General features: G+C 36.8%; 1 protein-coding gene across 3 annotated transcripts in view; it reads left to right on the top strand.

Annotated features, from left to right (window-relative positions):
• Positions 1-13,597, top strand: part of CCDC39 (coiled-coil domain containing 39) — a 149,419-nt gene that overhangs the window by 81,676 nt on the left and 54,146 nt on the right. For 2 of the 3 annotated variants that reach the window (XM_021071234.1, XM_003132552.4), the window contains 2 exons: positions 315-428; positions 8,471-9,486. In XM_021071234.1, coding sequence (XP_020926893.1) covers positions 9,397-9,486 — 90 coding nt within the window. In that variant the 5' untranslated portion in view covers positions 315-428; positions 8,471-9,396. The remainder of the gene's footprint in view (positions 1-314; positions 429-8,470; positions 9,487-13,597) is intronic. The other variant, XM_021071235.1, reaches the window with a different exon arrangement.

Raw genomic sequence — 13,597 nt, 5'->3', positions numbered from 1 at the left:
GAAGTGAAGAAGAGAGGACAAGAGACTGGGAGGGAGCAGGGCCAGCTCACAAGGGCCTTATAAGCCAGGTTAGGGAGGCCATGGAGAGCTGTGGGGGAGTTTTGTGGAGGGGGATGACATGCTGAGATTTGAGGGTTAGAAAAATCATTTTGGCTGAGGTGCGGAGACGGTGTTAGATCAATTATGGAGATAGTTACCAGTTAGGAGGTGGCTTCTGTGGTTGGTTTCTCCATTTGATGGTAAACTGCTTGAGGAAAAGAATAATAACTTTTTCAATTCTGTAAATTAAGGGCTTAGGCCAGTGTTTTTCCTAGGAATGAAGAACTCTACATACATCAATTATAATACCTCAGAAAAACAAAAATAAAAAAGCCACTTCCTTTAAGAAGTTGCATCCCCTGTGGCTCATCTAGTCATTGGATCTCCAGGTAAGCTAGTTATACAAAGGATATTTACTGCCATCTCCACCTTGACCTTGCTCCCAGTAGATACATGGATTGGTTTATATAACCTTACCTTGCCTATAGTATAACTGACCATTTAAATTGTTTTTTCTTTTACTATTTTTTGGAGGGAGGGTTCATCAAGATGTCATTTCTGGATTAAGATCATGGCTTTTCCATGTTCTATAACCCACCTAAAAATAATCCATGCAATTCTGTCTCTTTGAGTTTATTCAAAAACTGGTGAGAGAATTAATGAAAATATGAGTGAAGGAAAGCAAAAGTGACAAAATAGTTATCTGAAAGGTTACTCTGACTTCCCTGTATTTGTATTAGAATCTAGTCATTAAAGTGATATAATTCACTGAATAAAACCATTTTGTTAAGCCTTTGGTCAGCAGATTATTAGTACCTATATTATGTATAGAACTCATCTAAAATTAGTGATTACAGCTCTCATTTTTCTTTTGATACAATGCAAAGAGTAAAAGAATTTTCAAAGTATATGAAAGGACTTTGTGAAATTGCCTCACAGTTAAGTCAATCAAAATTTAATACAATAAATAAAATGTTCTAATTTTTATATTAGTAGTTGATGTCTCTTTATCCTTATTTCATAATACAATGACACTTTAAGAGCATTATAAATTTATGAGCTAGTAGCATATTACAAATCTACAAAGATAAAAGAGGTGAGAAAATTGATAACTTTGGATTCAGATTATATGTCAAGTTTATTATATGTTTTTAATAAATAAGTAATGTAAATTACCTGTTTGAAGGTTGCTGGGTGATAGGTTTTATTTTTGCTGATACCTAGAGTCTCTGCTTTGCTAAAGCTTTCAGTCTTTCATGATTCACAGTGAAACATTAATTTGGATGCTTAATCACTGATACAAAAACAAACTTTGTTAATAAAATTTCATATACCTAAGTTTTTTTAGCATATGTGATCTTCTAAAATGGTTAATTTACATGTTGATATATCCATGACAATCTTGAAATTTCATTGTTAATTATTATCATTGTTATGGTTGTTTCACAATAATGGTAGCTAACTGTTTAGAAGAATAAGAGGGACTCTGATTTTGCATCTGGATGTTTTCAATGGAATGACACAGAGTTCTGTGTGACACTAAAGATTTTGTCATTTTAGAGTGAGAATGAGCTGAGGGGGAAGAAAAATGCTGTTAATAGATTGTTAGGTTGTTATTTGGGCCACAGTTATTTCTGGAGGGGTTTCTTTTTAAGTACGTCTTTAGTGCTGAACCCAGAGATTTGGCTCAGATGTCAGGAATAATGAGCTTCATTATAATAGTAGACCTTGATGAGAGTTCTGGCTAAAAAAGAAAGAAAATATTGAAAAAAAGAAAAAAAAGGCATTTGTGGTACTTTACATATACAGACATGTAGCACCATCTACTGGATTAGAATAAATGAATAAAATCTGTAAAATATATGTTTCCACTAGCAAAAGTATGAAACTATGACTATCAAAGCTTCCTATAGTATTGGTTTAGCCATTTCTTTTGATTTTGAGGATTGTTTTACTGGAAGATTAAAATGCTTTGCTATATAGGGCCTTCTTTCCCCCTTTGTCCTTGCCACTAGGAAATAGTCACAGAAAATTGTTAGCTATTATTTTAGGTTACCCACCTAAACAATTGATTTTATAGGTATACATACACATGTGGATCTGCACTCACATCCGACTGTACCAAACTAAATTATGTAGTTTTTTTTACAAGGCAGTGGTTGCCATGGGCAAAATAAATTTTGTGAATGTAATTTCCCAGAAAAGGATATTAGAAAGCCTGTAATTAAGGAAGACTTTTCTCTACTTTTTCTCTGCATAGAAAAGTTTTGCTATTGTTGTTTTTCCTAGGGCTGCACCTGCAGCATATGGAGGTTCCCAGGCTAGGGGTCAAATCAGAGCTATACCTGCTGGCCTGCACCACAGCCACAACAATGCAGGATCCGAGCTGAGTCTGGGACCTACACCACAGCTCACGGCAACGCCAGATCCTTAACCCACTGAGCTTAGTGAGGCCAAGGATCGAACTCACAACCTCATGGTACCTAGTCGGATTCGTTTCTGCTGCACCACGACGGGAACTCCAAAAATGTTTTGTTTAAATATAGCAATGGCCCTCATTAGCAGGAGAAATAAATCTTTAAAAATAATCCATCCATTGATTCATCAATATTAATCGAGGGATTGCTATGTTCCAGCAACAATGATAAAAACATTGAAAAAAAAAAGGAACAATGATTTCAGAAATATTGCATGATATTTGGCTGTGAGGTAAGTGTTCTTTTGTAAAGACATCCATCTCTTTCATTAACTGAGTAGCCAATTATCCAATATAGCCTTGCAAAATATTGGATATTAAGATATTAACCACTAAAAACCTGTTTCATATAGGGAAAGAAACTGTGGAACAGGACAATTATAAGACCTTTCTGACCTTCTTCCAGTGAGACTGTTATCTCGTTATTCAAGTCATTATCTATTTCATAATAAAATGCATTTCCTCATGAAGAACTGAGTACCTGAGCAATAGCAGTGTAAAAGCCTTGCATACTGCTGAAGTACATGTAGTAGCCAGGGGCAATCTTGGAAGTTCTAATTCTGCTCTGAATGTAGTCATATACAACTATATTAAGAGCGAATTACATAAAATAAAATGTGAAAAAAAGGAGAAATTTACTATATTTCTGGTAGGAAGACAACACAATAAAAGTTTCATTTCTTCTTAAATTGTTATACATATTCAAGGAAATTTCTGTGAAAACCCCTAGGGATTTTTGACCCTTTTTGAATTTTGTGACTTAATTGCAAGGAAGCTTTTGTACTTTCTCATAAGAATAGTTGTGATGAATGTGAAAGATGGTGTTAGAGCCTACCTTATTAAGAAGCTTTGTTACTCATAACAGTGTGGTGTTTTTGTAGGGATAGATGAAAAAATTGATGAAATACCAGACGTGCAGAAACATATCATTGTACATGTGGGAATTTAGTATTAAAAAAAGACATTTTATTTATTTTATTTTTTGTCTTTTTAGGGCCATACCTGAGGCATATGGAAATTCAAATTTCATAGGGGTCAAATCAGAGCTGTAGCTGCTGGTCTACATCACACCCACAGCAACATGAGATTCAAACCATGTGTGCAACCTACACTACAGCTCATGGCAACACTGGATCCTTAACCCACTGAGCAAGGCCAGGGATCAAACCTGCATCCTCATGGATGCTAGTCAGCTTCATTTCTGCTGAGCTATGATGAGAACTCCTAAAAAAGGACATATTTTAAACCAAAGGAGTGAGATAGACTGTTTAACAAATGGCCTTTGGAAAATTCCTATTTGTTCTGAAAAAGAACTATGAATCTATTTGCCCTCATGCGCAAATATAAATTTTATGTACATTAAAAATTTAATATAGGTATATAATTATAAAAGTACTAGAAAAAAATCTATATATACATATTTTAATAAATATAAATGTTAATGAATATTAAATTTTAATATTAATTTAACATCAATGTAAAATTTAATATATTTTAATAAGATTGTATAGTTTATAAAATATATATAAATAAGTATAACATGTTTTATAAAACTAAACATACACCTATTGTATGGTCAGCAATTGTTCTCCTTGGTATTTATTCAGAAAAATAAAAACAGATGTCCTTGAAAAGACTTGTACTGAGAGTACATGTTAATAATTCTGAAACAATTTAAAGGTACTTTGGAGTTAAATAAGTAAATGGATGATGGATAGTGGGAGCAAGGTTTCTGTCAGAGGAAATTTTCTTTTTCTTTCTTTTCTTTCTTTCTTTCTTTTTTCTTTTCTTTTCTTTTCTTTTCTTTTTTTTTCTTTCTTTCTTCCTTCCTTCCTTCCTTCCTTCCTTCCTTCCTTCCTTCCTTCCTTTCTTTCTTTCTTTCTTTCATCTTTTTGTCTTTTCTAGGGCTGCACCTGCGGCATATGGAGGTTCCCAGGCTAGGAGTCTGATCGGAGCAGTAGCCGCTGGCCTATGCCAGAGCCACAGCAACTCGGGACACAAGCTGTGTCTGTGACCTACACCACAGCTCACAGCAACACCGGATCCTTAACCCACTGAGCAAGGCAGGGATTGAACCCACAACCTCATGGTTCCTAGCTGGGTTTGTTAACCACTGAGCCATGATGGGAACTCCCAGAAAGAAATTTTAAAATAAATAAGAGAAGGCTAGAATGCACTCTGTGGTACTGGATTGGAGTAGAGATATCAGCATGTACTGATGTTTGGCCTATACAGATAGATATAAAGACAACTGTAGATATGTATGAATTCTTGGATGAATATACACATATATCATCTGATTTTGTCTGCTGAGAGGGCCCAGAAGCAATGGCAATCCAGTAAGAGCCAACATGCCCAGAGTCCAGATCTTGGTTTTTAAATGCTATTCTCTAATAAAAGGAACCAAAGCTCCTTGGAGAAATGGCTAATTCTCAGGCAGTGTTAGGGAAAATACAAGGTGAGTCTAGAGCATTTGCAGGCCAGAAAGTAAGGAGAAGCTCAAAAAACAAAAAAATGAGAGTTCCCATCGTGGCGCAGTGGTTTGATCCCTGACCTTGCTCAGTGGGTCAAGGATCCGGCGTTGCCGTGAGCTGTGGTGTAGGTCGCAAACGCGGCTCGGATCCCCCGTTGCTGTGGCTCTGGCGTAGGCCGGTGGCTACAGCTCCGATTCGACCCCTAGCCTGGGAACCTCCATATGCCACAGGAGTGGCCCAAGAAATGGCAAAAAGAAAACAAACAAACAAACAAACAAACAAAAAACAAACCCAAAAAGATGAAGGCATGTCAAAGAGATATAGGGACCAATGGTCAAAGCTAGAACAAATCGGGTACCAAAATAGCAGAGTTTGGATTATAATCCAAAGTATAAAATAGGGAGTTTACTTTGTGGTGCAGTGGAAACTGGAAACAAATCCAGCTAGCATCCATGAGGATGCAGGTTCGATCCCTGGCCTCACTCAGTAGTGTTGCCATGAACTGTACTGTAGGTTGCAGATGCGGCTTGGATCCTGCATGGCTGTGGCTATGGTGTAGGCTGGCAGCTGCAGCTCTGAGTCAGCCCCTAGCCTGGAACTTCCAAATGCTGCTTGTGTGGCCCTAAAAAGCCAAAACAAAAACAAAAAACCAAAGTATAAAATAAATGTGAGTCCATTGTAATATAAATAACTGAATAAATAAATAAATAAATGGAGAGAGATAATATTACTTACAGAAAATTTTCAAATAATATATATGTAGATATTCTCTCTTTGGGAAGTAGAGTGTAATCTCCCTCCTTGAGGGCATACTGAACTCAGTGAATCATTTAGAGTATGGAAGGGGAAATAGTAGCTTTACAATGGGGAAAACTGGCAAATGCTATCTTAACAGAATAGTCACAGTTAAAATCACCAGTAATGCTGCCATGATACCATTATGAACGCTTTGGTGTGATGTGATGAGAAGTGTATTTCACTTCTGTAGTTTTCTTCCCCCAAACCCAGAATTCCAGACTATGCCCAGGGAAGAGTCCCCTGGCAGCCTTCCATAGCTCCCACCTCTTGGGCAATTTGGCAACAGAGTGCCCCACTGAGACACTCAAAGGAGAAATATTTAAGGGGCCCATATCTGTTTTCACAGAACAGACAAAATAGGTGAATTTGGAGCTGAAAGGCAACAAATTGTAAATACAGCAAATGTAGCATAATATAGTTCCTTTCCACTTACTTGAAGTTTTAAAAGAGAAGCAAATAATTTATGATAGAGAAAATATCAGAACAGTAAATTGCCTCTAGGGGATTAGGGGAGATGGGAGTAGGACTCACTGGAAAGAAGCAAGCAGAAACTTTTTAGGGTAGTGCTACCTTTCCACATCTTGAGAGTAGTTTAGATTAACCAGGTGTTTGCATTTGTCAAAATTCAAGACTTGTATATTTTGTTTTGTTTTGTTTTGTCTTTTTAGGGCCACATCCATGGAATATGGAGGTTCCCAGGCTATGGGTCCAATTGGAGCTGTAGCCGCTGGCCTGCACCACAGTCACAGCAACTTGGGTCCCAGCCGTGTCTGTGACCTACACCACAGCTGACAGCAATGCCAGATCCTTAACCCACTGAGTGAGGCCGGGGATCAAACCCAAGTCCTCATGGGTACTAGTTGGGTTCGTTAATCATTGAGCCATGATGGGAACTCCAAGACTTGTATATTTGGGAATGATATAGTAAAAGAGTAACATCTACTTTAGCATTTGGGGATTAAATTGATTATTTCACAATCAGTGATAAAGCTTATAAAACTCTGGGTTTTGTTTTCAAATCTAGATCTGAATGAATGCAAAGAGAGTTATTATCTGGAAGTTGTAAAATTAAAAAAGTAGGAATTGGATGATATGGAATGCTGTGGTGATGATGGGGAGAAGAAGGGATATTGTTTAAAGGCACAATGTAGAATTTGGAGACTGCACGGACATTTTGTCCAAAATTAAACAATTGTATAATGGACATCCTGAAATCGAAGAAATAGAAGACTCGAGATATGGGAAACAGAATTCTTTGCATGGATTTGGCTGCTAAAGTTATGTCCTTGGGGCCTAAGTGTGTACCCAGCAAAGACAGCTGCAGTCATGCATTTGGCAGCCATAGCTGACACTGCGAGGGATGGATCAACAGATTGGCACAGGCCAAGGCAGCTGCCTCAGTATTCACATTTTAAAATAATCATTTAAAAAAGGGACATTGCCACATTTTAAAAGAATCATTTAAAAAAGGGACATTGCCATAACATATAACTTTCAAGTATAAGTAACTATATGCTATATTTTTCTTTTCTCTTTCTTTCTTTCTTTCTTTCTTTCTCTGTCTTTCTTTCTTTCTTTCTCTGTCTTTCTTTCTTTCTTTCTTTTTTTTTTTTTTTTTAAGGACCGCACTTGTGGCACATGGAGGTTCCCAGGCTAGGAGTGGAATCAGAGCTGTACCCACCAGCCTACACTACAGCCACAGCAATGCCGGATCCGAGCTGCGTCTGTGACCTACACCACAGCTCACAGCAATGCCAGATCCTTAACCCACCAAGAGAGGCCAGGGATCGAACCTGCATCCTCATTAATACTAGTCAGATTCATTTCTGCTGAGCCACCATGGGAACTCCTATGTTATCTTAATATATGCTGGATATTAATATTTTCATTAGTAGGGATGACTAAGCTCTTATGAAAGATGATCTTCTATAGGGTTATTTAAGCTGTAAAAGTTCATTATTCCATATAGGTCAAAATTCCCTCTACAAGCAGAGTCTTTCTTTCGACCACCTCGGAAATTTAGGCATTACAGAAGTGGAGAATACAATGCCTTGCTAACTGTACTGTCTGAAAACACTATTTTTTAAGTCCATAAGATTAAACATGGAAAAACATGTAAGCACAGAGACAAAGCCACAAAAGAGGATTTCGAAAAGCAAGTTGATAAAAAGATATTTTCAAGACATTTGAGGAAATATGAATTTGAAAAATATTGATGAGATATTTTGATATTGTTAATTCTTTTAGATGTGATAATGATATTGTGTTTATGTTAGAAAACATTAAACGTTAAACAGTGGTGCATGCTCAAGTATTTACTGGTGAAATGTTATGATGTCTGTGATTTACTTTAAAAATGTTACAGCAAAAGATATAGATGAAGCTAATATGGCAAAAAATGCATGTTAAATCAGGGTGTGAGTATATGGGGGTTCATTATACTCTGCTCTCTATTCTTACATATATTTAAACTTTTTATAATAAAAAGTTTAACAACAAACAGGTAAAATAAAATTCAAAAAGGCAAAAAAACCTACAGAAAGTTGATTATTTAATAAGCACAGTTAAATTGATCCTCACGATGCAGTGGTAGAGAGTATTCCAGCCAAGAACACCCCTCATGCACCTCTGGGAGCCTCAGTTTAATTATCTAGAAAATGAAGGATTGTTTTGTCCTTTTCAGTTTGGAGAAGCTGTACTGCACAGGCCGTAAACTTAAACCCTACAGTTGCCAAGCTGGTAATTGGAATGAGTGAATTGGTGAAGTGCTTGCGAGTCTAAAGGGGGCGCCTCTTCAGCTGAATAATGCCTTTTGATAATGTGGGCTGTGTTTTCTAGCCTTTTTCGAGATTAGGAAGAAATACAAGTTTTTATGTTAAATTAAAGATTTGTAAATGTCAACAAATGAAAATGTGGAGAAAATAAAGGTGTAGCAACTCTGCGCTGCAAGTTTACCATTTCTGTGCGGTTCATGACTGAGGTCAGCTAGGACTTTGCAGTGGGTCTGAACATTGTGAGGAAGAGCAGAAGTTAAAAACAGACGAAGATTAAAATATCCAACAATGATTCGAGGGAGTGAATTCTGCTTCAAAATACCTGTCTACCTCAGCCTACGAGATTCCATCTACTAATGAAACTCAACCGACACTTGAAAACCCGGTTTATTTCATTAGCCCTCATCTTCCGCCTGCTGTCTCAGCTAAGTAGCTCAACGCGGTTCCCGGGAGATGGCGGGCGTCACCGATTTTTACACCACCCGGGACCATCAATGGGATTATCTGGAGTCGCACTTTGAAGGACTGTTATGCCGGCACCTAGCAACACCAACGAACCTCTGGAGTAATAAGTTGATTGGCTTCTACGGCTGCTCAAGAAGAAAAAACTGCCCTGGATTCAGGGAAGGAGTTCTCAACCGGAAGTTTTGCCTCGGGATTTGAGCACTTCCTGCTTGGTAACTAAGGGCGCGAAACGGTTGCTAGAACTCCGGTAGCAACTACCTCTGAGCTTTGCAGAGTTCTTGGGTTTGCCTCAGGTGCAGCTCACAAGCGGTACGCGAAAGTGGATCTTTCCTCGGCACCTTTTCTGAGATTCCCCTATCCGTTTGTCATCATGAGTAGTGAGTTCTTGGCGGAGCTGCATTGGGAGGATGGGTTCGCCATCCCGGTGGCGAACGAGGAGAACAAGATACTTGAAGATCAGGTGAGGATCGGGTGAAGAAGACGAGGGAGGAGGGGTTTGTGTTGGGGGACGTCTTCTGATTGGCAGGAATACCCCAACCCTTTTATTTCTTTCCGTACCTTCCCTAATCCCATCTCTTGCTGGTCTACCTCTCCCTGGCACCATCTCCTCCCTTACCTGCCAGCCCTTTTAGGTATTCGCTAAGCGTGTAAGTAAGTAAATAAATACTGAAACGATAATTGATATTCACGACTATAAGCCTGAATCTTTACCCTCTCCTCTTCCACTCCATGCACTTATTTCCAGCCTCCTTAGCAGGAGAGGAAAGGCTGATTTCTGTGCCGCTTCTTCCTTCTTCAGAATGAAACACGGTTTGCAAAGGGACTTCTGAGGTTTGAGCAGCAACATTTATTTGCGAATGTGTATAAACAAAACAAATTATGGTTGACGTTTCTTTTTAAATTTCTGCCTACGATGTTTAAAGTTACTTGAAACGTTTTCAAAGAGGGGTGTTCTAGTAAGCAGGTAAAATGTACAGTTTACAGATTTTCAAAGTGAGGATTAAGTTGTCACAGAACACAATGAAGTGTTTTACTTTGTAAGGAATATTTTACACCAGCTTGGAACCAATGCATGGTAGTTGTTAAAAATAAAATTGCAACCAGCTCAGGAAACTTGTAAAAACCTTTTAGCAGTCAGCCTAGGAATTCCCATTGTGGCTGAGCGGGTTAAGAACCGGCCATAGTTTCTGTTCCTGAGGATTCAGGTTCCATCCCTGGCCTCACTCAGTGAACTAAGGATCCCACAGATGTAGCTCTCAGATCCTGTGCCTCTTCTTGGAAGAGGGCCCAAGAAGAACGGATGATGTTTACACTACTTCAGAGACTGGAAGAGAAGGTCTTCTCTCCTCTGAGAAATGACAATGCTCTATTTTGGTTTTTGAAAATATTTTTTTTCAAAATATTCTGTCTTATTTACTTATATTTAATTTAGATGACTTCAGATTTTGTCTTCTGTTTTAAGTGAAGGGCAACATTAGAAAATAGAAGAGATTGCGCATTGAGCACCGAGAGTTGATGGTATTAACAAATATCCAGTCCTGGGTTCAGATCCTGGTTACCAGCACTGAGCCCATTTCTTCTTAGGTAAACGGGAAATAAATAAAATAATTACCTCACAGGGTTATAATATAGTTCTAAGGGCATTAATATAGGTTAAAGTTCCATTCAAATGTTAGCTTTTGGTATTATTGCCATAATAATTGTCTCAGGATTTTATATACATGTTACTTGTATTATCTATTTTAAAAAATATTAGAGCAATAAAAAGAATAATGAGGGTCATAATCACTTCACTTAAATAAACACTGATATTAAAAAGCAACTCTTGAAAGTTTAAGTTATTCAGAAGGATATAAAAAAAAAATGCAAGATATTCTCCCTCCAAAGTACTCACTGTTGTCTGTAGAAGTGTCTATCATGGCTTTAAACAAATGTCCCACCCATCATGGTCTACAGATATATAGATACAAAAGACAGGAGTATTATAAAAATGGGATCCTACTGTATGTGCTGTTTTAACATAGAAATTTAAATTTAATTTTATGTGTATTTAGGAGGAGAAATTGGAAGGAATTTGAATTTAAGTGAGTATTAATTACAAGAAAGAGCTGTTGCTAAAATTTTTCTTTAATATTAAGAAAAACTAAATAACAATTAATTTGTAGACAGTGTGAGTTGACTACCTAATTTTTCATCTTTGAAAAGAAATTATCTCTCAACACTTTCTGCCATCTTTTTACCCTATTAAAAAATAGTAGTTTTATTTTTTTATATTATCAAGGTTTATTTTATTTTCATTCTGTTCAATGCCCTTAGTTACCATGTTTTATCTTAGTTTTATATTTAAAATGATTTAATGGTCCCTAATGTAACCACTTTTACTTAGTTTATCTTTTTTTGAATTTTTCACTTTGATTCATATTTTTACTGATTGTGTATTCTCCATGCACACGTATGACTGTTTCAGGAAGGACTCATAGTACTGAGTTTTTCATTATTCACATCCTTCTTTGCCAGTCTGGCTCCTTGTACTGCCTGCTTTAAATTTATACTCCTTAAATCATAGTGTTAGATCTTCAAGAAACTTTTTCTCTCCTCCCACTCCTTCCTCCTGGAGTCCTGTGTTTTCCAACATGGACTATTTTCTTACAGGCCTATTTCCCAACTGTTACAACCCAAGAATTCTCTTTATTCCTTTTCTGGGTTGATGTGCTGTTTCCTACATCACATATCTTCTTTTTCTTGAATTATTCCCTTATTTTTATGAAATACTTTCTTGTGTCTCCCTAAGAAGAGACTATGAAATGTAAACACTGAATCTAAAAATGTTTTTACTTATCTTCATATTTGATGGTAATTTTACTGGGTAGAAAATTCTAGGTTAAAAATTTTTCCACAGAATTTGCAAAGTATTGCCCTATTACCTGTTATTGGTGAATAGAAGTGTTATTGGTGAATAGAACTTAAAGTGATTTCCATTTCTTTGTAGGTTACTTTTTTAATCTCTGGAAGCTTTTAGGGTTTTATTTCATCTTTACATAGCAATTTTAATTTTGGCAACTGTATCATAATTTTTAGGTCATTTGCTAGTTGCTTTTTTGCGGCACATGATATTGTTTTAGGAGTACAATATCATTTACAATCTCTCTGAATGTGTGTGTTTGTGTTTTTGTCTATAGTGTCCTAAATTATGTTTCCTTTGGGAGCTTTTTGTTTGTTTAATATGATGTCCCTCACATTATGTAAGTTTTCAATAAATACCTGGTGGTTCTTGCAAGTCCTTTTATACTTAACAAAGGGACAGTAAAATGTTTTTTGGGAACTCTATGGGAAAGGAATTATCGACTTGTGGAGAGTTAATCATTATGCTTTCATTTAAAAAGCAGATGCTTTTGTTCTGGGTTCATTATGCAGTGATAAAAGTGGTAAAGCACCAAAAAACACAACAGCTGAATACATAGGAGTAAAAGCTATTATAAATGCAAGTAGACCTTGACAAAAATATGTAGTTAGATGCTTCAATATTTGCGTCCCCAGAATTAGAAAATTCTAATAGACAAAAATAAAGATATAAAGGATAAAAATAAAAACATAGAGGAGTTCCCTGGTAGCGTAGGAGTTTTTCAGTAGCCTAGCAGTTAAGTCACTGCTGTGGCTCAGTTAGTATTGTGGCTTAGGTTCGATCCCTAACTGGGAACTTTCACCAAAAAAACCCCAAAACCAAAAAACTCCCAAGACAAAACTCATAGAGAGCATGTGTCTCTTAAATACTGTATATTCATAAAACATTCACAAAGGTAGATCATGTACTAGACCAGAATAAAACCTAAAAGTGAATGATAAACCTTAAAGACATGCTAAGTGAAATAAGCTAGACACAAAATGACAAATGCTATATGATTCCACTCATATGAGATAGCCTAGAGTAGTCAAATTCATAGAGACACAAAGTAGAATGATGATTTCCAGGGGCTGGGGGGAAGGGTAATGGGGAATTAGTGTTTTGTGGGTACAGAGTTTCAATCTGGGAAGATGAAAAATTTTTGGAAATGAATAGTGGTGATGGTTGTATACCATGTGAATATACCTAATGCCATAATACTTAATACAGACTGAAAAATGGTTAAAATGATAAATTCTATGTTATATGTATTTTATCACAATTAATAAAATGAGTGATAGAAATTTTGTAGGTCACATTTCTCTAATCATAAGCCAACAGAATTTATAATAAACAGTTTTTAAATTCTTTTCCATTGTTATGGACTGAATGTTTGCGTTCCTCCCCCAGCCAAATTCATATGTTGAATGACCTAACCCCTAATATGATGGTAGTTAGAGGTGGGACCTTTGGGATGTAATTAGGTTTGGATGAGGTCATGATAGTGGGACCCACATGGGATTAATGTGTTTATAAGGAGAGGAAGGTAGACCAGGGCTCTTTCTCTCTGTCATGTGAGGACAGAGTGAGAAGGCAGCCATTTGCATGTCAGGAAGAGAAATTTCACTGGAACTGAAACTGACTTGGGTGGCATCTCAATCTTCAAACTCCTAGCCTTTAGAACTTTGAG

The sequence above is a fragment of the Sus scrofa genome, chromosome 13 (assembly GCF_000003025.6).
Source record: "Sus scrofa isolate TJ Tabasco breed Duroc chromosome 13, Sscrofa11.1, whole genome shotgun sequence".
Taxonomy (NCBI): Eukaryota; Metazoa; Chordata; class Mammalia; order Artiodactyla; family Suidae; genus Sus; species Sus scrofa.
The sequence above is the reverse complement of the archived record's forward strand: the minus strand, read 5'-3'. Positions and strand labels throughout refer to the sequence as shown.